Raw genomic sequence first — 26488 nt, 5'->3', positions numbered from 1 at the left:
ACTACATGGGCCCAGCACACATTCATGGGGGAGGGGAAAACGAACGTTGGAAACCTGTTAGCACTAAGGCCACGATGTTCCAGATGCCTCTCCTCGCAACGTCTTTTGTCCTGAGCTCAGCAACAAATTCCAGGCCGGCAAATGACAGTCCCCAACACGAGCAGGTAATGGTTATCCCAGCACGAACAGGCAGGTGAGAAGTGCTGGGAACCGTGCAGAGTGAGTGCCAGGGACACGTGCAGAGTGAGTGCGTCGGAAACCGTGCAGAAAGAGTGCGTCGGGACACGTGGAGTAAGCATTTCGTGATCTCGTGCAAGGTAAAGTGATTGTCGTGCACTCGTGCAAGAAGAGGGAGTCAAAGAACACGTGCAGAGGCAATGTAATCCAAGGTGAAGAGTAATGCAGGCATGTACTGAGGCCTGTGAGAGGGTCCGACCCAGAAAGGAGCACACGTGTACTGCCGACAGAGTCCAAAAGCGAGAATAATGCAGGCACGTGTTGGATGAGAGAGAGAGACAGAGAGACAGAGACAGAGACAGAGAGAGAGAGAGAGAGAGAGAGAGAGAGAGAGAGAGAGAGAGAGAGAGAGAGAGAGAGAGAGAGAGAGAGAGAGAGAGAGAGACACGTTTGCAAGGCCTTTTGTCAGGCCCTGGCAAGGGTGGGGCTGCTGTTCGAGAGTGTCCAGGCTCCCGATTGGTGGAGCCTGACACTTCGCCCCCACAAGCTCCCCCGAAGTTCATCAGGCCCTGATTGGTAGGTTTGAAAAATTCCCTGTCCACAAAATGTTGTCGCAGGCATCCACTCGAGGCCTTTGGTCTGTCTTCTGTCCATCAAGACTTAGAATCAAACTGTGGTTGAAATATTTGTGTATCTGCCTGGTAAAATATCCCTTATGAGTGGAGGGCCTGTCTTCCCTTTCCCCCCCAACGCGTAAAAACATACTAACCCGAAATAAGGGGAAGTGGCGAGGATAATGGTCTGCTGTGAAATAACTATTCTAAGGGACATGTATGGTGGTTGCCATTACTTTTTAGTGGTTTCACAAAACCACAACACTATATATAGTATATATGTATCTGTGTTTATATATGTATATGTATACATATATACATTATACATATATATATATATATGTATATAATTATATATATATATATATATATATATATATATATATATATATATATATATATATATATATATATATATATCGTTACGGACGCGGTTTAGATGTTATTATGGGCCGAGCGGATGGTCCACCGCGACCGTTACAGGATCCCCGATTGGCCCGACTCCCCCAACGTTGACCAGATCGCACCACAGATATTCAATTTGGAAACCTCTAAAGCGACCGAAAGAGAAGGAAGAGAGAAGAAGACAGAGTACGGAGGAATAACAGGATTTATTATACACACAAGCAAAAAGAAGGAGCGATCAAAGTTATTTACAAGCAATGGATGGAAGAAGCAGTCACACAGTGAATCGTTAGCTTATACTAGTCAATTTACTTAACCCCAGGACAACGATTAGGACAGACGACGTTCACACTTACACGGGGGATATTGCAGGCAGGTATGGCTTGAGGATGGATGGTTGTTTTGGGAGGCAATGGAGGGTCCAGCGTGGATTGCTGCCTGGCGCGTCCTTTTCGTGGCCTGCGGCCCCTTAGCTGCCCCCTTAGCTGCAGCGCAGCTGGTCGCACGATGGCTCGCACACACCTGCTTGTTCAGGCGTCTTCCTTTTCCCCAGCAACAACGAGCGACAGCAAGCAAGAGGACGGGGTCAGAGCAAGAGGACGGGGTCAGAGCAAGAGGACGGGGTCAGAGCAAGAGCATGGAGTGCGTCCCGCGGCGGCTTATATTGGTTTCCTCACCGAACCTTCGCGCACTTTTTCGGGGGTTCCCGCTCCGCCCTCCCTTAGCCAAACCCCTTGTTCTGGGTTGGATGAGCGGGGCCGACTTACTCCTCCCCCCTATGACGAGGGGGGCGACCCGTCTTCTCTAGCCACTCCCCTTGTTCGTAATGGCCGCAAATGGCGAAGACCGGTCAGCAGCTGCAGGTAAGGCGCCGTCACGTTGCACAGCAGTTCAGTACTGCAATAAACGGTTGATGTCAAAGCTCAAGTGGGGGAATCCCTGGCACTTGAGCTGCCATGGATCATCGGAGGGGCCTACGCTTTATTTCGTTTGATGCAATGCAGAGTCAATCTAGTGGGAAACACATATTTAGCCTACATAGAATAAGGAAATAAACTATTAAAAAAGATATATCGTGGCCTGTGTGTAAGTTTCATGGAATTAACTAGGAGGACGGCTGCGACCATTATTTACATTACGAGGGTGTTACACATAACAAAACCATACTTTTCACATTCGTTACACTTTCTCCAAAATTGTTACACTTCTCAAGACCGTTACACTTCTCAAATTCGTTACAATATATATATATATATATATCTATCTATATATATATCTATATATATATATATATATATATATATATATATATATATATATATATATATATGTATATATATATAATATATATATATATATATTGTTGCGGATTTGAGAATCCTGTGTTTTTTTTGTGTAAATATCACCCTCTAAGTAGTGTAATGATTCCTTGTAAATATCTCCGTTTTGTGTGTAAAGGTCAAAGGTCGTCCTCTTAGTTAATCCATCACATGCACGTAGGCCACCATAAACCCTTCTAAATAGTTATTTCCTTATTATGTGTATTAGTTTAAGGCTGTTTCCCATTAGTTGACTCTGCACTGCATCAAATTGAAATAAGGTAGAATCCCCTGTCAGGTGCAAAGCCTCCATTGCCAACTGCATTGCCGCCATTGAACACGCGGCCAGCTCGGAGAAGAAAGGCGTGTCTCTGCCCCTCGTCATCGGAAGGAGGAGTGAGCCAGCCCCGATCAACCAACCAAGTACGAGGGGTTTGGCTTGAGGGGGCGGAGAGAGAGAACGATCGGGGAGGTTCGCGAAGATTCGAGGGTGTGGCCTATATAACCCGTCACGCGACACCCCCACCACAGATGCAGTCCACCGTTGGTTGTTGTTGAGAGTTCAGGAGAAGGGATGAGTTCACCAAAAGGAGTCCACCGCAGCTTTGAACAAACCGCAGCTTTGAACAAACCGCAGCTTTGAACAAACCGGAGCTGAACCAACCGCGGTTTTGACCACCGCAACTTTGAGCGTCGACAGCGGTTTCGGCCGCGGCTACAAAGCGACGCCACCATGCGAACACGCCTGCGGAGGGGCGGCGGCTGCTCACTCCCGGCCCGACCATTCTCCTGCTCCAGCTGAACCTTCCTCCCCTTCCAGCCATTCGTGCCATTCATCCCTATCATCATTCTCCGTGTAAGTCTGATTGTCGTCCGTCCTTTTATGTTGTCCTGGGGGTTAAGTAAGACTGAATAGGTAAGTTAATATTGCACTGTGTCTTCTGGTCCTTCCATCCTTCTGTCTTTATTTTCGTATCTTTCCTTCTCCTTGGTTACTTTTGGTCTTGTACATAATAGTAGTAATAAATTATATTTGACAAGGGGATTAACCTTGCCTTCTTTCCTTTACATCCGTTTCGTTTTAGCGATTTCCCCATTGGATACCTGTGGCACGATTTGGCCAACGTTTCAGAATCGGGTCTAGTTTCTGCTAATGGTTCGAGCCGCGGGCTGCCATCCGCTCGGCAAATAACATCTTGTCCACGGTCTCGAACGAGGTTGCTCACCTGCCTCCCTGGAGGGAGTTGTGCGACTTCAGGACTCACGTCGGTCAGTCATAGACAAGGGGATTAATCCCCCCTTCTTAAGGGGAAAAAGGGCCGACGTTGAGATCCGCAACAATATATATATATATATATATATATATATATAATTTTATAAACAGGAATCAAATTCCTGCGAGGGGCTAAGTGTGAAAAAATTCTGACTCAATGCGGGGCTCGAACCACGGACCTCCATTGATAACGCGTCAACAGCCCACTGCGCTATTGAGCCAGCCAGCAATCCCAACAGGATTATAACAAATTAATTGACATATGTGGGAAAATTACACGAACAAACCAGGAATCGAACCCAGGTACTCTGGAAAACTGTACCAGTGCTCTGTTATCTGAGCTATCTGGGCGATCCTGACTGAGCATGCAATTTTCCCCCACATATGATTGCCACTCTCTTTCTGTCAATGCTTCCGAGGCACTCGCTGACAACCATACGAGCACCAACGGCCTGCTCACAAGAGGGTCTTCTTCCTGTTCATTAATTTAATTGTTTCTCTGCCTCAGTGGTGTTTGTAGTGGTGGACATGGATTTGTCCCCCTTTGGAGGAAAACCTTCTTGTGGGCAGGCCGTTGTTGCTCCTATGGTTGGCAGCGAGTTGGTTATGGTGTGCGGAACCAAGGCTAATGTTCAATTCGGAGACCACTTCATCCAGCGTAATGCGATGGTTTTCCCTTAGCACGCACTCAACTCCTGCAACCATTTCTGGTGTGTCGGCTGTGTGAGGCCGGCCCGAGCGAGCAGCGTCTGCCACACTGAACACTCCACTTTTAAACTTCCTGTCCCAGTCGTACACCTGCTGCAGCGATAAACATGCGTCACCATATTGCATCTTCATTCTGCGATGGATTTCACTGGGATTCACACCCTCACTTCCCAAGAAACGGATGACAGAACGTTGCTCCTCCCTGGTGCATGCTCCTCAGGGAGCCGCCATCTTGGAACTGCTCTACTGACGTCATACGCTCAATGTTGCCAGATCTAAAACAAGCAAAACATGACTCTTACCCATAGATATAACATATGTCGTCGACAACTACACACATTACATTCTCAAATTTATATCACCATTTTAAGGTTACTTATTGGCTGGTCCTCATCGAAAAAATAAAAGGAGCCGTGTCTGTCTGTCTGTTTGTCATGTTATAACTTGAGAACGGATTAACGGATTTCAATAAATCCAACTATGGTGGATTCGGGTAACTCCCGGGAGTGTTTGTGATCCAAAAAATAAAAGAAAAAAATGCAATTTTTTTTTTTTTTTAAACATATACATGGATGCACGTGTCAAAACTGCAAATGCCAACACCAACGTGCCAACGGTGACGTTGGTTATCCCTGCACGGAGATCAGGATCTCCCAGGAATCCTTTTTTTTTCTTCCCCCATAGATTAGCCATCGCAGGAAAGATTGGTATTTCCGTCAGCGAAGCGACGAGTCTTATATTCTAGTATATAATTATACACTACATGACCAAAAGTATGTGGACACCCGAACATCACACATCTCATTCCAAATTCATGGGCATTAATATGGAGGTGGTCCCCTCCCTTTGCTGCTATAACAGCCTCCACTCTTCTGGGAAGGCTTTCCACTTGATGTTGGAACATTGCTGCAGGGATTTGCCTCCATTCAGCCACAAAAGCATTAGTGAGGTCAGGCACTGATGTTGGGCAATTAGGCCTGGCTCGCAGTCGGCGTTCCAATTCATCCCAAAGGTGTTTGATGGGGTTGAGGTCAGGGCTCTGTGCAGGCCAGTCAAGCTCTTCCACACCGTCTTGACAAACCATTTCTGTATGGACCTCACTTTGTGCATGGGGGCATTGTCATGCTGAAACAGGAAAGGGCCTTCCCCAAACTGTTGCCACAAAGTTGGAAGCACACAATCGTCTAGAATGTCATTGTATGCTGTGACGTTAAGATTTCCCTTCACTGCAACTAAGTGGCCTGTCCCGAATCATGATAAACAACCCCAGACCATTATTCCTCCTCCACCAAACTTTACAGTTGGCACTGTGCATTCGGGCAGGTAGTGTTCTCCTGGCATCTGCCAAACCCAGATTCGTCTGTCGGATTGCCAGATGGTGAAGCGTGATTCATCACTCCAGAGAATGCGTTTCCACTGCTCCAGAGTCCAATGGTGGTGAGCTTTACATCATTCCAGCTGATGCTTGGCATTGAGCATGGTGATCTTAGGCTTGTGTGCGGCTGCTCGGCCATGGAAACCGATTTCATGAAGCTCGCGACAAACAGTTGTTGTGCTGATGTTGCTTCCAGAGGCAGTTTGGAACGCGGTAGTGAGTGTTGCAACCGAGGACAGACGATTTTTACACGCTGTGTGCTTCAGGACTCGGCGGTCCTGTTCTGTGAGCTTGTGTGGCCTACCACTTCGCAGCTGAGCTGTTGTTGCTCCAAGCGTTGCCACTTCACAATAACAGCACTTACAGTTGACCGGGGCAGCTCTAGCAGGGCAGAAATTTGATGAACTGACTTGTTGGAAAGGTGGCATCCTATGACGGTGCCACGTTGAAAGTCACTGAGCTCTTCAGTACAGCCCATTCTACTGCCAATGATTATCTACGGAGATTACATGGCTGTGTGCTCGATTATATATACCTGCCAGCAATATGTGTGGCTGAAATAGCCGAATCCATGAAATAGAAGGGATGTCCGCATACTTTTGGTCATGTCGTGTATATATACATAAAAACTTCTTTTTTTTAACCCTAGGATGCATGGCTCGGGTCCAATGGACCCGGCTGCCATTGAAATTCCCATATAATGCCATCGAGCCATGCATCATAGGAAAAAGGTACATCCAACTGAAAAGTAACCTGCCCTGCTAATCTAATAATAAACAAGCATGACTCTATCTGGTCTCAGGCGTCATTTCACCTGCTTCCCAGTGAGCTTCCTCAGGCCAATAAACTATTGTGCCTTTTTCTTTTTTTAAATGTATTGTCGTGTGCCTACCCTATGTGGTGAACACCGCATAGAGACACGGAGGACCAAACGAGCTTAACACTCCGGGGTGTTCAATTCAATATGATGGTATTCGTTATACGCACGGGAAAGGGGGAGGGGGGATGACAAACTTACCTGGACGGCCTCCACCCGACGTCTTCACACTTGGATAAATTAACTCAAACCGAGACGGAATTAAAATGTACAAATGAACAGGTTTAATGAAAGAAATGCCGGTAACAAAGAAAATGCACGATAAACAAAATTCCAAATTGGAGCGCTCCCATACAGACCCGAATACAGACAAAGGATAAAATAACTGAAAATAAATATGTTATTTAGTGGGCACTTAGCTCAAATCGCCTGGTGTATCTCTTCAGGAATCGTCGAAGATCGTCAGAGGCCTTGGCAGGAAACACACGTTCGTTGGTGCAAAGCGCATGGGTGGGAAACCAGACCTCCATGCACAGTTCGCTCTTCCAGTCACGCTTATTTCGCCGTACTTGCACGGGAAACCACAGCTCTCGGTCTGCGGCTCTTTCTCCTCAAGACCACTAGCAAGATGTCCTCCTCACGACCACTAGCAAGATGTCCTCCTCACGACCACTAGCAAGATCTTGGAACACGGCCGTTCGCAATGAAGCTTCCTTGCGCAAGAGCAATAGCGACCGTTCACCAGCAGTTCCAAAACGAGAAGAACCAAGAGGACATTGATGCTGAGAGAGAGAATGTCGATGCCAAGAGACCAAAATGCGACCATTCGCTATGGAATCCAGAATCAGTAGATACGAGAAGGGCGTCGATGCTGAGAGAGACAAAATGTGACCGTTCGCTAACAAAGTCCAGAAGGAGAGGGGAAATGTCCGCTGGTCTAAGGGTTTTGTGTGCGTGGCTCTGACGTCATCTGTGCCTGCTTCACCAATCCCGTAGTCCCTTCTTACCAGTCCTCTGTGCCAATCACTGCTCTTTGGGGCGTGGCTCATGACCCTGCCTGTCTTGTGCGCTCACCAAGTCTGTGTTATCCACGGTAATGCTTCATGCCTGGTTTCCGGTTGGGTTTTATTTCATTCAGTGTGTTTAATGGGCGATTTCTGGCTAGGTGTCAAGTGCGGTGTCATAAGGAACATAGGAAAAGCTTACAGAGGCAATTACAAACAGGGAATCAATTACCCATAATCCCTCGCTAATTAACAAGCCCCACCCCTCTGATGGGGACGAAGATACAAGCTTACCAGACATCCGGTCTACACAAATTCCCTACTTATGATACATCGAGGTTTCTTCTTCTTCATGACAGTCGGAGCACACTAATCTATACAATCTACCTGGACTAAGGTATCCCAACCCCCCACAAATGTAACAGTATAATCCCAACCGTTACAATCGTATACTATACCGTATTTATACATATGCCTCAAAGATTGTGACGCTAAACCTTGAGCCAGCTTGTAGGCAGATTTCTCACCCGAGAAAAGCCACGCCGAGGGGACAGTTCGTGGTAAAGCATCGAGGCTTCGAGCAAACGTGGGGAGGCAGAGTGAGAAAGGCCACCGTCCACTGCAAAACCTCCGCTCTCATCAACCTCCACCATACTGTACAGGGCTGGAGGACTGCTCACCGGAAATCGACCTGGGAACGTAATATTATTTGTTCATTGCACCATTTTCTTATCACAGTCTCATATGCTATAATTATCTTTAGTGTATAATCCCAACCAGAATTATGCATTGATGAAAAACCCAAGATACAGCTAAACCATAGACTTACACATCAATCACCACCTCGTGAAAGGTTTGTGGACTTATTAATTTTAAAGCAATCAAAATTCCTTTCAGACTCGATTGCCTTATAACTAGCTCCAGGCACAATGAGTCTCGAATACCTCTCTACACACCTTTCCCCACTGTCTGCATGTGATGTATTCTCCTTAATGTGATGCATGAGGTACAGGTAATGAGACTTTATATCATATTGCTGCAAAACCACACTGCTAATGTCAAGGCACATTTAATGGGCCTCAAATACAAGCGACACATAGAGGTGCAGCAGGAATTTATGAGGCAAAACAGCAGAAATGAAATAATTAAAAAGCCATCTGACTGACATAGATGTGAATATATAATCAATTGAATTACTTATTATTCAACTTCAAATGTGCTCAGTCGTGTGTTGCCAATTCTCAGAAACGAAAAGTTTAAAAATGCTCAAAATGATATGCGAATGAACCCATAAAGGCCTTCTACTGGTAGAACGATGGCTGACAGCGTGCCGATATATGCTTTTACTTGCAATCTTAAAATACTTTTAATTACACCTGTTCCCTTTAATACCATTCTTATCAGATCAATTGAACATTATCCATCAGTCCGCTCTTTTAAGAGCGTTCCATGTATACAGAACTGTACTTTGAAAACGTCTCATTCAGCCCAGCACGTGCTCCATGGCTTGCTTCATGCAGGCTCGGAAAACAAAATGGCGATTAAACTGGGCGTCCCATCTGCCTGCATTAGTGGTGGACGTTTAAGTTCCCACAATGTCCTTCGCGAAGAGTAGCTGAGCTATTGCCGGCAACCTGACCAAATTCCCATTTCCTGCTCTACCATACGGGGACAACTGCATCAGTGGCACAGTGCATCCCCAGAAAACGATGCTACCTGCAGCCATGTGCTGCATATGAAAGAAGAAGAAGACGAAGGTAGGCAAAGCTGCATGGATTGAAGAAACCACAAATTTTGAGTACAACTTTGGGCTGATGCAGCATAGTAGTGTATATATGTTGCTTCTGGGACACTCTCATTTTCCCATTGACTTACATGTTAATTTTTCCCCTCCCTCATTGCCCCTAAACACCTCTATTTCTCTCACCCTGTTCTTTACGAATCTTCTAACCTTTTGACATGTTATCCTTATTCATTAGACCACTTAAACAATGGTCCTTCTGTGTGAACCTGTGATCCTTCTGACCTTATGGACCTTTTAACCTTTTACTCTTAATATCATCTGGTGAATCATCTTTGACCCACTCAAACAACGACCCTACAAATATTTGTTTATGCGTGGGAAATAATTTAATTCTCTTGCCACTCCCTTCACCATCTAATATATTAACAAAAAATATGTTTGAGTTTGGTTCTTTATTAAGATATTTTAACTGAGCTAAGATAAAATGGTAAACCTCCCTCAATGTTCTTGTTTGAGCGCCTCCAGTGCCACACACTTTTTGGTAGGCTCTGCCCACTTTTTGTTAAGCTCCGTCCACTTTTTGGTAAGCCACGCCCACTTTTTGTTAAGCAACGCCCACCTTTATACTAAGCCCCGCCCACTTTTTGTTAAGCCACGCCCATTTTTTTACTAAGCCCCACCCAGTTTGTTAGGCTCCGCCCACTTCTGCTAAGCCCCACCCACTTTGTTAAGTCCCACCCACTTTATAAACTCTTCAGCATTGTATCATTTCCAGGTTATACATTACATCATTTTCAGGGAATTTCCATCACATCATTTCCAGTTAAGACACGCCCAGGGAATTTCCACAGGAAATGACACACCCAGTCCTTATAAAAGGCACCGACCACACAGGCTTTTTCAAACACGCTTTCTGCTTCACTTGAGAATGGACTACTATGCCGAAATGGATTGGGATAACTTTGCTATTCCTTGGAGTTCTACCTGTGTAGAACTCAACCTTCAGATTGATGAACTGGACTCGAACCTCTTATCAATGGAGGTAAGTTTGTTTATTTATTTATTTATTTATTTATTTATTTAATTAATTATTTATTTAATTATTTATTTTAAATTTTTTTTTTTAGATGAGACTCGTGTAAGAGTTAACAAAGTTAATTTTAATATTCATAGAGCTTGATTTATACAAATAAAAATATTGTATTAAATTAATACATTGTTATTTTCTTTCACAGGAAATTGTATCTGAGATACGAAATGAAAATTCTGCTTTTAACACAACTTGGGATGAAGTTATTTTTTTGTTTGAAGACATTTTGAACAACCAAGACCCCCAGAACGAGTTCTACCTTGATGACCCAGCCAAAGAGTTATACCTTGGAGATCCACAAAATCCTGAAAAAGAGTTTTACCATGATGATACTTGTTGTGAGTTATCAAAACAAAACCCACTGAACAAGTTCTACCTTGATGAGCCAGAATACAAGTCATACATTGGAGACCCACAAATTTCTGAAAATTGGGAAAGGGGAGTTCTCCCTGATGGTCCGCAGTTATACTATGTGAGACACATCATAGAAACCCTAAAAAATTGGGAAACGGGAATTCTCCCTGATGGTCCGCAGTTATACTATGTGAGACACATCATAGAAACCCTAAAAAATTGTGAAATGGGAATTCTCCCTGATGGTCCGCAGTTATACTATGTGAGACACATCATAGAAACCCTAAAAAATTGGGAAAGGGAAGTTTTCCCTGATGGTCCGCAGTTATACTATGTGAGACTTATCACGGAAACCCCCAATATTTCTGAAAATTGTGGTTCTACCTTGGGGACTTGGAAAGATGGTTATATTTTTGGAGACTCGGAATGGGGGTTTTGTTTTGATGACTCGGAATGTGATACCTATCTTGGAGGCTCAACAGGAATGTGGTTATACCTTGGGAACTTGGAAAGTTGGTTTTATTTTGGAGACTCTACCTGTGGGGTTCCTCTTGGAGACTCTTTGGATTCTAAAGCAATGAACAATGTTCTTTATTTAATGACGCTTGATTTAAGCAATATCAAGAAAGTTCGAGGAAGAAAATGCTGGAAAATTCTTTCTTCCCATTTCTACTTCTTCAAACTTGAAAGCCTTGAAAGACAGAATTGGAGGAAGAGGAAAAAAAAAGAAAAGAAATACGTATTTAAAAAAAGAAGAAAAGAAAGATTATGTTAGGGTTTGGGTGGGATTTTGAATGTGAGGGTTAGGGATGGGGTTGGGTTAGGGATGGGGTTGGGTTAGGGTTGGGATTTTGAATGTGAGGGTTAGGGTTGGGGTTGGGTTAGGGATGGGATTGGGTTAGGGTTGGGATTTTGAATGTGAGGGTTAGGGATGGGGATGGGTTGGGTTAGGGATGGGGTTGGGTTAGTGTTGGGTTAGGGATGGGGTTGGGTTAGGGATGGGATTGGGTTAGGGATGGGGTTGGGTTAGGGATGGGGTTGGGTTAGGGATGGGGTTGGGTTAGGGATGGGGTTGGGTTAGGGATGGGTTGGGTTAGGGATGGGGTTGGGTTAGGGATGGGGTTGGGTTAGGGATGGGTTTGGGTTAGGGATGGGTTTGGGTTAGGGATGGGGTAGGGTTAGGGATGGGGTTGGGTTAGGGTTTGTATATTATTATGACTCACTCACACATACACACACACACAAAAGTTAAGCCCCAACTGAAAAGTTGTGGGATTCTGTGTTTGGGGTTCACAGATTTAAAAACGTATCCCCATTATACACACACAAAAGTTAAGCCCCAACTAAAAAGTTGTGGGATTCTGTGTTTGGGGTTCACAGATTTAAAAACGTATCCCCATTATACACACACAAAAGTTAAGCCCCAACTAAAAAGTTGTGGGATTCTGTGTTTGGGGTTCACAGATTTAAAAACGTATCCCCATTATACACACACAAAAGTTAAGCCCCAACTAAAAAGTTGTGGGATTCTGTGTTTGGGGTTCACAGATTAAAAAACGTATCCCCATTACATTTTATTTATTTATTTATTATTTTCAAGGGTATTATCTGCTTACTTGTGTTTTTTGTAATTCTTGCGAGTAAAATGAACCCAAGATTTCTTCTCCATTTAAATCATATAATTTGTAGGTCCAAGGGACTGTATCCATTACATCAATGATTTTAAATAATTCACGAGTCCATTTTTGTGTATAACCTTTCTCAAAATGACTTTTCCATTTGTATATTCTAACAATATCACCAACTTTAAACTTGGGCTTTCTCAAATTAATCTCCTTTTCATATTCTAATTTTGTAAATGTTTCCAATGGTTTTGATTTTGTTGATGAATGAACTGTATTATTGTAATTATCTACAATATCCTGAATTAAATACACCCATTTTTGAGAACCGAGTTGTGTGAATTTTTTATATAATTTCTCTTTTAAAGTACGATTAAAACGCTCAATAACAACTGCCTTTCCTTCATTAAAGGTGCTGTATAATTTAATACCCTTCCCCTTCAGAAATTTCATGAATATTTTGTTATAGAACTCTGTTCCCTCATCAGTCCATAACTTCTTTGGTTTCCTTTTATCCCGATCAAATATTAGCTTAAAGGCTAACATTAAAGTATCACCCCTTTTATTTTTTAAAGGGACAACCCAGGCAAATCTACTCCTCAAATCAATAACGGTTAAAGCATACCTGTATCCCCTGTCATTATTCAATTCAATTAAATCAGCGGACCATATGTGGTCGGTGTATTTAGAATAAACCTTCCTTCTTTTAAACTTTGTGATTATAGGTTTGTGTAATTCTTCAGCCAAAAGCTCCTCAGTCTTGATAACATCATTAGAGCCTAATAGTTTTTTGAGGAATAACCAAGACCAAGTTTCAATTTAGCATTTATCAAATTTCTCACAATAAACCTATCAACTTTCTCTCTCAACGTTGGATTTTGTATCAAAGACAAATTATACAACATTTCACTGTCGGCTTTATGTTTTTCAGTCAACGTAGTGGTTTTCCCATAAGCAATATCATGCTTCATACACACTTCGTCAACCCTATTTGTAGGTTTAGACCAAGGTTTAGGATTGTCAGCCTCATCTAATCTTTTATCCAGGTTTGTTCCTGGACCACAGAAAGAATACCCTGGAAGGTGTAATTCCCCTGGAATTCCAGTTGTTGTAAATTTACTTCCTGACAGAAACTTTTGTATATCTCCTCCTCTTTTAGGTGAGATGAATTGGCACTTTTTAGAGCCACACAATTGACATATTCCTTTTTGATAAACTCTATTATTTTTAGCTTTAACATAAGATATTTTTAGATTTAGTTTTCTTTTTACATTTGAGACAATAACTCATATTTATTTATCAGAAAAATTCCGACAGAGTATCAAAACCTTTTTGGTTTTTAACATATACATTTCTATCTTAATTTTTAAAACATAAAGAATCCTAAGGAATGCCTTCACTCTCTCCTCCATTTATTTACAAATAAAAACTAACTAAAGTCAATGACACCAACATCATCAATCACATAATCTTTTCCTTCTTCTTCTTCTTCTTCTTCACCACTTTCTCGTTTAAATCTCCTCCCTGAAATTGAAGACATTGACGTTGTTATTTTTGAAACCATTATCTTCATAAGAGTTGTTAATTCTTTAATTTCCTCTTCGGTGCGTTGAGATTGATTTATTTGCTGTAATACACTCAATCTTTTACGAATCTCACTGATTTCCATCTTTTTATATTTTTCCTCCCTCTCTCTTTGCTCCCTTTCCTCCCTCTCCTCCTTCTCCTTTTTTTCCCTCTCCTCCTTCTTCTTCTTTTTCTCTCTTTCCTCCTTCTCCCTTTTCTCTCTTTCCTCCTTCTCCCTTTTCTCTCCTTCCTCCTTCTCCTTTTTCTCCCTCTCCTCCTTCTCCTCCCTCTCCCTCTCCTCCTTCTCTCTTTTCTCTCTTTTCTCCTTCTCTTCTTCAACTCCTTCCTCATCCCTTGCTACCCTTGAGTTTAAACCCCAAAGAATATTATACATATACTCATCTGGATTTTGAGATATTCTTGTATCTATAATTATTTTTCTCATAATAGGATACCAATAAGATTTGTTGACGATTTCTAAAAGAGTTTTATATTTCATAACTTTGAGAAGTTCATTTTTATTTAATATTTTAAACAAGTCTCTATTTGTGGGTTTAACAATATCAGTATAAGGCCAGTTTTTAATGACAAAATTCCCATGTATATGCTCCAAATCATAAGGTATGTAATACCGAGCACCCTTTTCTTGTAGGTATCCTTGAATACAAAAATTATAATTCTCTTGTAGTCTTCTTCCTGCCATTTATGTATCAGAAATATATGTGAGATTAATATTATGACAGGTAATACCACCCCATCTTCCCACTACCAAATTGGTTTGTATTCCTTGGCTTTCTATCCTTATCTCATGACCTTCCTTCTTTGTCATGCTAACCATCGCTATACTATCATATATTTTTCTTTTCTTAAAACCATGTATTTGTTGTTTATTAATTGTACTTCCACATAAATCCTTATCCTCACCAAGTGGATAATATTCTTCTTTACGAGACTGATTCAAATCATGTAGGTCTTCTATGTTTATTGAAAAAGACAAATTATACCCTAAATCAGGCATATCATATCCCCATTTATTAATTCGCATATTAACTATATGTCCTTCTTTATAAAATTCAATTGTAAGCAGGTAGTTAAATTCAATGAGGAAAGGTGTATGGTCAGTATAACCAGGTGTTGTGGTTGTAAATTTTACTTGTTTAACAAAACGTGCTGTTTTCTTTAAAAATATATATTGTGATAAATCACTAAATCTAATCAAGTCATTTGCATCTGTAGGGTTTGGATAATTGATTAATTTATAAGTATTCTTCATATTAATATTTTTACTTACACTATATTTTTGTCGTTCAGCCTGTGCCTTTGTATAATAATTTGATAAATCAATATCCTGAGAGGATTTTCCAAAGATAGAACCATCTTTTCCAACATAAGTCATTTATATTAGATTAAAAATGATATCATAAAAATTTTAATTATTGTTGAGTTGAAATAATACATATAAACATAATTGACCACAACATTTAGAATTAATTTCTTGAACTTGAAATGTTTGATAAACACCATTCTGTAAGAATTGTATTACTTCAACAGGTGGTGGCATACCATAACTATCAAAATAATATTTATCCTGACTATTATGAATACAAACCCAATGAGAACCATTCTGTGTGTCTAAATTCATAATAATATTCTTTGTATTCTTATTTATATGTATTAATTCATCTCTCATACAAATAACCACATTATCAACTTTTAGTGTTTTACAATACTTAGTAAGTTCTATATTTGACGTTGTATTCTTTCCAAATTGTTTAAACCATTTATCCATTTATTTATGAGAAAGATACAATCCATTACCCCGTTTAGTTAGTTTAACACCCGCTTGAGCGATAGAGGAAAGCATATCTCTAACCAACAATCTAGCTTTATCAGGTAGACTTTCAAGTTTTTGAGCAAAATCTACAATTACACCACTTCCACTAATTTGTTTCTCCAACTCCTTGTTATGTCTTTCCAATTCTTTTTGAGCTTTTAGTTGTGCCTTCCTTTCGTTAGCAGTTTTTACCGCTGCTGAAATACCACCAGTCAATGCTCCCGCCACACTTAAACCAGCAAATAAAGGAATTAGAAACGGGAGAAATCCTCCTCTTGACTCGTCTATTGAATATTTCTTTAACATAGGTTTCGTCATTTTAATTTTAAGAGATCCAACATCATTTAGTGTTTTTACTTGTGTGTGTGTGAGTAAAACATCAATTCTTACAGCTCCTTTTCTTTGAATTGTATTAACATTAATAATACAAGGCTTTTGATTTTGAATACAAGATGTTAATTTATTAAGATTGATTTGATTAACATATACCCCAACCATTTATTTATAAGAAAAAACCTATGTGATATTAATCATAACACCATTATCTGTATTAATCTGTAATTCTGTTTCCTCCAAAAGCAAACAATATGCATTAACCTCTTCACTCTCCCCTCTTTCAATGTATAGAGAATTATCCACTCGATTAGACTTTATAGTTTACTTTTGAGAACTCAGGTCAATTGCGTAGATTGTATAAAGTTTTTGAAACGCAACCATATCCAAAATAGGATCATTATTACCATTACTTTCACACACCTTTTGGTAGGACTTGTAGGCTTCCGCATAATCATTTTTTTCCCAATCAATTTCCAATCTATCTCGCGGATAAAATGTGCCATCAAGAGAAACCCGAAGTTGTTTCACCTTAGCATTATCACTCAGCGCATTATTCTTATTAGTACCGTCCTCTCCATCTGGTTTTTAAAAAATGAGCCAGAGGTATCGTGGCTTTCCTTGAAGAACACCCAAATTCCAAGTGTAGGTAGTGTGTTCCAGTTTAACGTGTTGACATCTTCTTTTAAGGTATGATACATTTAGCGGTTTCTTTGAGTTAAGTCTTCTATTTAACATCTCTTCCGTTTTAAGATTAGGAGTATATTCACTGATATACCAACACAAATCATTAATAACAAATTTATTGTTGTCTCCAAAAGCATTTTCAACCCCAAAAAGCAACCTATTTACATTACCATTCCTTTGTAGTTGAAATCTAATTTTAAGACCATACAAAACTTTGTCATAATTCACAAAATCCAAATATACCTTTCAGAGGTACTGCTACGGTAAAACTATTCTCTGGTTTTGTGTCATCATTATACATTGCCTTCCTTTGACTATAACCAGGGTCTGTGTTTGTACCCGTTCACATATCAGGAATAAAACCTTTTAACAGCTCCCTTACCCATTCTATCACCAAACGAATATAGTGTAAATTTCATCATTTCAGATGTAGCAGAGACATAATCAACCGCTTCAACCTCTTGTGTTCCAATATACAGGCGAACACTATCAAACATTTTCCAGAAGAAATCATTTACGAGTGTAGCATTAGTATTATTCGCAGCCTTAGTGAATTTAAATTTACACAGCAAGAAACTATCAGCTATATTCAAGTAAGTTTGTTGATTATTTATTTCAAAACTTTTTGTTCCGTTTGAATTCCAGTCTGTTCCTGTTATAGCATTTACCTTAAAATAGTCTTCCTTTTTTGTGGAGTTTGAAATGATAATTGTATCATCCAAATCATAGATACTATCAATCGCTTCCATACTTGTATTTATATAGTATTAAAATCGTTGAAACCCTGACCCAAGTATTTTAATGATTTTTTGTCGTTCTTGTGAAGATAGTTTTACCTTTTTTTATTTCTTTGATTGCTTGTAATTTATGAGACTCCTTTTGAGCATCTTTTATACTCTTTATAGCACCCGCAACGGAGCCCACGGCAGAAGCAGTTGAACCAATTAGGTCTTTATGTTTAAGGATGGTTGAACCAATACCCATTAGAGTATCAATTATCCCATCTCCTTTATTTCGAAATTGATGACCTACACCTCGTTGTCTCTTAGGTTTATAGTATCCTTTACCCACATACCTTGTATAGTATGGTGAAAGGTACATGCCCTCCCCTGTAATTATTTTATATTTTCCCAACTCATGTTTTCTCACAATAACCATTATTTATTTATTGAAAAACTTCACGTAGGTGAATTCTGATGGATATAATTTCATCATTAAAGGATATCATACGATTATCTTGGTCGGTTATCCTAAAATTTACTCTGTATATGGTTTTTCCTGACACAGGTAAATAGACAAGATTTTTTGGTTCCATATTAAATTTATAACCAATCGGGGTTGAGTATGCACTGAATGAAAATATTGTATTTGTTCTTATTCCATCGTTATAAGCACCATCAATCAAATCACAATGAATTAATACTGAATTTATACCGGAGGATATTTGGATAACATTATCACTGTAAAACGTCCCGTTATTTTCAATCTTTTATGAAGAGAAACCCAATAGCTCTCTAAACGAATTTTCAATCGTGAAATCAACTTTATAATTATTTTTAAGTTTAATAGTCGATTTTGAAGTGTGTTTTTGAATATCTATTACAATATTTTTTGGTTCATCACCTTTTTCTTTCATAAGGCGAGAGACTTCTGAAGATATTTGAGAAATCTCATAAGCTCCAGGTGAAACGGTTATAGTTTTATATCCACTTCCTGGATTATAACTAAACTTGTTGTTTTTCTCTGTGATATTAAAAAGGGTATTGTAAGTTTCCATTGACAACAAAGATGCCTCATATGAGGTAAGGGGGTCAAGTTGTAGTGGGTAAGGGAATGAAGCTGTGTAATCGCTCGTTGTGAAATTAAAACTAAGAATTGTGCTTCTCATCTTATTTAATATCTAATAAAATATCTTTGTATTGACATTTATTAATTATTTTCATGTTCATCAACTGATCTAAAATGGCTGAGGATTCATTAAAACAATTGTTGTTTCCAGCCTTCTTACTACCTAACAACAATAATAGCCTATTAACTAGTTGTGATGGGTCATTTGGAAGAAAACTAACACCCGAACCAAGCTTACTTAAAGCATCAATAATATGTTTCTCCTTCTCATTCTTCTTACTTTTACCAGCAACAGAAACTCCATAATCAACTGCATTTAGCAACTCAATATATACCCTATCTTCCTCTCTTTCCATATCAAGTGGTTCCTCAAAATATTTTGAACCGCTGAATCCGGGGTTTGTTAGAAGAAACATTAATCTTGGAGTTAATTTAACATTTGGTTGAGTAGAACTCAAGAACATCAATTCATCATTAAATATCAATACCTTTTCTTCCACAAGATGAAACACTGCTGGTTCTTCTGTTGGAATGAGACCTGCTCTGGTTTTTGAACCCGCCGAATATTCATTGTTTTGAAGAGCTTCCACAACATAATTAGGTGGTTGATTTACCTCCTCAAGTTTCCGAAATAATCCTTCATCATCATATTGTAATTTTCCAAGTTCTTGTTTTGTTATCTGACTAAAATCTTTGAGCATTTGAAGTTTTTTCGGAGTAAATTCTACCGTGGGAACTGTAGGGTGTTGAGTTTTTAAAAGCGGTTTAAAAAATTTCTCTTGTTTTCTTTCAAAGGCTTCTTCACCAGTTAGTTTCTGTCTCCGTTTCTTCTTTATCTCTTCCTGTTGCTTTACAACTTTTGAAACCAACTCTTGATGTTCCTTAAACTTTCTTGCTCTTTCTTCAGCATTCATTTAGTATTGAAAAATATCATTTAATGAATTGTAAAGGTCAATGGGAAAATTTTCCTTTTCTTCATCATTATAGTAAATGTGTTGAAATAAATCTTTTTCTTTAAATATTTCATCAAATTCTTTATTGGTATTAATACGAGTTGTTATTTCTTCTTCACTAATACTTGTATCTCTGCTTTTCATACGTTTGCGTTGAGTCTCCTCATCGATATCAAAACCGAATGATAAAATCTTAACTCCATCACCACACAATTGTTTAATAATTTGTCTCATTCCTTCAGGATTAGTTTCTAAAATCCCAAGACCATTAGATTTTACTTTATTTAACTCACTCTTACAATGTGAATATTTTGTAGAACCAAGAGAGACCTCCTCAAATATTTGACCTTCGTTCCTCAATCGCATATGTTCCTCCATTGAAATGTAGTAATAATCTTTCCCTTCTACTTCTCCTGGTCGCTTTGCTCTGGTTGTAGTACTCACAAAACGAATCATAGGGTGTTTTTAAAAAAAACTTACAATCTTTTCATTTTTACTATTCAAGAGTTTAGATTTATGAAAGTTCTTTCCAGAAGCAGATTTACCCACAAGGTTAATAATAATTGTTGTCATTTATATATGTAATTATGTTTAAAATAAAAATACATCCTTTAATATCTCATCTTGTTTCACAACAATATATTTATATTTTCCAATCGTGTGTTTCATATAATTTTCAAATTCTTTTTTACTACATAACGTAGAGCAATTATCTCTCCAAAAATTATTTACATCTATTGAATTTAACTTAAATAAAATAAAAGTATTAGCATTGTTTCTTATTGAGCGTCGAGGGAGTTGAAAATATGACTGACCAAGATAAATACAATTACAAGAAGAATGTCTCCCTCTTGTATAGTAGCTATCCATTACTGTTTGGTTTCTCTCATTAACACAATCATCAAAGATGACGAGGTTCTTTTTTGATTTATCTAAATCTTGAGGTGAAGGTATATCATCCGTATTATCACTGAGAATACAAGTTATGGGTTTTGGTTTAGGTTTCTGTGTATCACAAAATAGTTGTATTATATCCTCAATGTTATAATCATTTCGTTTGTTTTGAAGTTTAAATAAACCGATAATGTCTTCCTTTTTAAGACCTGCATTAAAACCCTGTGAGAGTAGTTGATACTCGGGTTGAAAACTTGACTTCGTAAATTTTTTTAAAATATCATAATCTAAAAAGTTGGGGGTAAGGAGCATCTTTAAAAGCAAACAGGTTTTTCCACATCCGCTTGAACCAACTATTAGACATCTCAATGAATTTGGAATGTTTTTATGGTTATTAAATTTTATCTTATTTTCCCAAACAGGTAAAAAATCATTCATTTATATATTTGGAAAACAAGTCATCCAACTTTTTTTGAGCTATTTTAGAAACTCTATATTTTATCCTGAGTTCGGGTTTAATTTCAAAATAATTCATTATTTTATTTATGTAGTATCTTGTATTAACATTTCCATTCAAATTATTTTGAATAATAAATATCATTAAACCCTTATACATTTCCTCAATACAAAGAGTCTCTTTCCTTGTAAGAAATGGTGTATTATCACCATAATGCTTAACATTCATCTCTCTTATTAATCTTGTAAAGTAATTCATTTTTGGTTCTAATTTAAAAGAGTTATATGTTTTTTTATATTTCTTATTATCATTAATTAGAATATAATCACAGAATAAACATTGTTTATATGAATCCTCATCATTAAGCCCCACTCTATCACAAGCCGGACAATTCTCTAATTTATCATATGGAGAGTCTGGAAATTCTAAATATCCTTCAGAACTTATCATATTTATGTGGTAAATTTTTACTTAAACTAAATGCAAGTTTATTCATTAATAAATACAATGTTTCAAAGCACAAAAGACAAATTTCAATCAATCTCTACTTCGGTGAAAGATATAGAAAAATATGTCAAAGATGTTAAATTGAACAAAGATAAATATGGAAATTTTTGGGTAAAACCAGTTATGGAAAATAACATGAGCCCCTCTATTTCATTTAAAGGAAGAGCTCTAACTATACCTGGAAAGACATCCATTAAAGTAAATCTAACAAAAGTTTCTCCTCTACTCCTGGCAATTTATTCAAAGCTTGAAAAAGTGATTGACCACGATACTTTGAAAAAGAATGATAAGACCATCAACAATACTCGTGGAGAAATTTGTATTTACTTTAATAATCCAAAGGGTGTAGATCTAAGTAAAATGAATGATGTTAATATTTCTGGTGAAATGTCATTTCGTTCTATGATAGTTAGAGATTATTTAAAGATAACTTTTGATATTAAAAATGTAGAGATTGAATCCGTTAATGAAAGAAAGTATATTGGTATAGATGGAAAGGTTTTTTCTGCTAATTAAATATGAGTCATTACAGCAGTGAAGATTTTACTATTTCATTGAACTCGGACGATAGTGATGATAGTATTTCATTGAACTCGGACGATAGTGATGATAGTATTTCATTGAACTCGGACGATGGTGATGATAGTATTTCATTGAACACAGATGATAGTTATGATACTAATAGTTTGTGCTCAAATGATAGTTATGAGAGTAGCTTTATTGATGACTCTGAGTATGATTCTGAGTATTCATGTGATAGTTATGACTTAGATGATTCTGAGTGAAAAAGTGTTTTAGTTTAAGCACAGCGATATATATAAAACGGAGCTGTAAAGCTCAAAAGTGTTTTATTTTAAGCACAGTGATGTATATAAAACACCACGTTTTCTCACGCTATAAATATGGTTTATTGTGATACTTGCGAGAAGGAAGTAAAATATTATAAACAACATATTCTCACCGCAAAACATACATACAACATTCTTAACAAACTTTCCCCTCTTCCACCTAAAACAAAACATTGTAAGGTCTGTAAAACAACCATCCTCAAGAAGGGGTTTAAAGCCCATCTTAAAACTAACAAACACTTGTCAAAATTGTTTACTATTAAAAATACTGATGGTGCTTTCAAAAGACATATCAGGATTCGAATCTTTAACTTCAAACCTCCCGAACCAAAGTCTATAGTTGATGCTGTAGAAATAGTCAAACCTGCTGTTCAAACATTGATTGAAAAAACACTAAAAGAAATGAAACCACTTAAATTTTATATGGGGGTAAAATTAGAAATGACAAAGGATAAAGGAGTTATAGATACACCATACATGAGAACTGAGCCACACTTTATATCTTCATATCAAGATTTTAAAACATCAGGAGTCTATGATGAACTCATTAAACAAGAGCAAGATGTGGATAATTCAATCGTAGGAAGTGGATTCAATATAGGAAAAATTATTTACATAGACATTCATATTCTTAAATCAGATCCTCTAAAAGCTTCTTCTTACATTGATTTACCCAGTGTTATCAAAAATAGAAAAGCAGTTATCAATATCAAAAATAAAGACAATAAATGTTTTCTCTGGTCTATTTTAGCACACTTACATCCTCCACATTTTCATGATGAAAGAGTATCTCATTATAAAAAATATGAGAATACATTAAATACGAAAGATCTAAAGTTTCCGATGACTTTAAATGATATTCCTAAATTTGAAAAGATAAATAATTTATCAGTTAATGTTTATGGTCTAACAGAAACAAATAACATTCAGGTTTTAAAGCTTTCTGACAATTGTAAACAAACTCATATTAATCTTCTATATTTTAATTCAGAGGAAAATTCACATTATACATACATCAAAGATATTACAAAATTAATAAAACCACAAGTATGTAAAAGAACAAATAAAATATATATTTGTATGCGTTGTCTTAACTTCTTCCATACACAAGAAAGATTAGATAAACATTCAAATTATTGTGGTGAACATAAATCAACGGTAATCAACATGCCTAAAAAAGGCTCAAAGATCACATTCAAAGATGAAAAGAAAACAATAAAACATCCATTTGTTATATATGCTGATTTTGAAAGTATTTTAGAAAAAATTGATACTGCTTCTCCAGATCCAAAAGAATCATACACAAATAAATATCAAAAACATACTCCTTGTGGTTTTTGTTATTATATCAAATCATCCGTTGGTGATAAATATTACAAGTTAGAGATGTATAGAGGCTCAAATACCCCAGAGGAGTTTGTGAAACGACTAGAAAAAGACTGTGTTCGATTAACCAAGATAATGAGAGAAACCAATAAACCAATGTCCTTAACAAGTAAAGAAAAAAGGGAATTTATAAAAAACAATGTCTGTCATATTTGTGAGGAGAAAATTGGTAAAGGTCTAAAGGTTAGAGACCATTGTCATCTCACTGGTAAATATAGAGGTCCGGCTCATCAAAGTTGTCATATTAATTATCAACTCCCCTCTTTCATTCCTGTCTTTCTTCATAACAACGCTCATTATGATACACATCTATTTATCAAGGAACTCTCAAAGACTTCTGGAAGTATCTCAGCAATTCCAAACACGGATCAGAAATACATTTCATTCACAAAAACAATTCACACATCTCCTATTACTCATATCAGATTTCTTGATACATTAAAATTCATGGCAAGTCCATTGGCTAACTTGGTTCAAAATCTAAAAGAGTTTCCATGTCTTTCAGAGTATTTTTTAGATAAAGATTTTCTAACACAAAAGGGAATTTACCCCTATGACTATATGGACTCATTTGAGAGATTCAATGAAACACAACTTCCTTTAAAAGAAAATTTCTATAACAAATTAAATAATAGTCATATATCTGATAAAGATTATGTACACGCACAAAATGTTTGGAAAAAATATAACATTAAGAATCTTGGTGAGTATCACGATTTGTACCTCAAAACTGATGTGCTTTTGTTGGCTGATGTGTTTGAGGCTTTCAGAACAATCTGTCATTCTGGATATGGATTGGATCCTGCTCACTATTACACTGCTCCTGGATTGGCTTGGAGCGCGATGTTAAAAATGACAAAACAAGCTTTGGATTTGATAACCGATGTTGATATGCTTTTGATGATTGAAAAGGCAAAGAGAGGAGGAATTTCACAAGTCTGTTCAAAGAGATATGCTAAAGCAAATAACAAGTACATTCCAAATTATGATCCATCGGTAGAGAGCTCCTACTTGATGTATTATGATGCGAACAACCTGTATGGCTGGGCAATGTCTCAGGCTCTTCCTTATGGAAAACTTAGATGGGTAAAGGAAAAAGATTACAAAAAGGTTTTACAAGATGTATGTATCTCTACACAAAAAGAATTGGATGATTCAAAGGTTGGTTATTATTTTGAGGTCAATTTGAAATATCCAGAGGAACTTCATAACCTACACAAAGATCTCCCATTTGCTTGTGAAAAGGAAAGTCCAAAGAAGGAGTGGTTAAGTGATTATCAACAATCATTTAATATAGGTGAATCAACAGAAAAATTACTTACTACATTATATAACAAGAAAAATTATGTTCTACACCAAAGAAATTTGCGACAATATTTATCAAAAGGTCTAAGAATAGAGAAGATCCATAGGGTTCTAAAGTTCAATCAAAGTCATTGGTTAAAGGGGTACATTGATTTTAATACACAAAGAAGAACAGAGTCAAAAACAGATTTTGAGAAAGACTTTTATAAATTGATGAATAATGCGGTCTTTGGTAAGACCATGGAAAATGTGAGGAAAAGACAAAATATCAGACTATCAACATCTTGGAAACAAGCATCAAAATTAATTAATAGACCGAGTTTTACTAGAGCTGAGGTCTTTACTGAGAACTTTTGTGCGATCCATTTGATTAAAGAGAGTATTGAAATGGACAAACCTATTTATATTGGAACATCAATTCTTGATTTATCAAAGTCATTAATGTATGATTACTTTTATAATAACTTGAGGAAGAAATATCAAAATGATGTTAATCTACTTTATATGGATACAGATAGTTTTATTTTGCAAATTAATACTGATGATGTTTATTCAGACATGAAAAAGGACATTAATATCTATGACACTAGTAATTACAGTCCAGAGAGTGAGTTGTTCTCTTCTAAAAATAAAAAGGTGATTGGAAAGTTTAAGGATGAATTAGGGGGAAATGTCATGAGTGAATTTGTGGGATTGAGGTCGAAGGCTTATGCTTATAAATACATTGTGAATAACGTCGAAAAGACTGATAAGAAGTTAAAAGGTGTAAAGAAAAATGTTATTAAAGAAACAATAAACTTTAAGGATTATTATAACTGTTTAACAACAAAGAAAGAAGAGTTTAGAAAGATTAATGGAATAAGAAGTTATAAACATAAATTATATTCAGAAGAGATGAATAAGAAAGCATTGGGGGCTTTTGATGATAAGAGGTTTATTTTAGAAAATGGAATTGATAGTCTCCCTTATGGTTATATAAGTATATAAGTGATAAGTTAAAAAGGGGGGTTAGGGATTTTAACGGGCTACCGCCGCCTTTTTTACTATTATATAAATGATAGAACCAAGTACCAACCAGACTAAAGAGTGGAGGTGTAATCAACCTTGGTATATAAATGGTAAACATAACGAATGTGAAAAATATCAAATAGGTATAATTGAAAAGACAACTGGTAAAACAATTTACAAAACAAATAAGAGAATTAATTTAAATACCGGTGAATTGGGTAAAAAAGATGGAAATATTTTTGAGTGGACGGAAAACTTTGATGGTTGTCAGGAAAATATATACTTTAATTTAAAAATCGTATGTGGCACTGGAGGCGCTCAAACAAGAACATTGAGGGAGGTTTACCATTTTATCTTAGC

General features: G+C 37.5%; 1 protein-coding gene across 16 annotated transcripts in view; it reads right to left on the bottom strand.

Annotated features, from left to right (window-relative positions):
- The window catches only part of LOC137431202 (pleckstrin homology domain-containing family A member 7), a 322395-nt gene that overhangs the window by 39301 nt on the left and 256606 nt on the right, over positions 1–26488 (bottom strand). For all 16 annotated transcript variants that reach the window (XM_078781655.1, XM_078781650.1, XM_078781654.1 and 13 more), the window contains one exon: positions 8220–8383. In XM_078781655.1, the coding sequence (XP_078637781.1) occupies positions 8220–8383 (164 nt within the window). The remainder of the gene's footprint in view (positions 1–8219; positions 8384–26488) is intronic.

Source organism: Myxine glutinosa, chromosome 7 (assembly GCF_964187855.1).
Source record: "Myxine glutinosa chromosome 7, kmMyxGlut1.1, whole genome shotgun sequence".
NCBI lineage: Eukaryota > Metazoa > Chordata > Myxini > Myxiniformes > Myxinidae > Myxine > Myxine glutinosa.
This window is presented reverse-complemented; position numbering and strand designations above follow the sequence as displayed.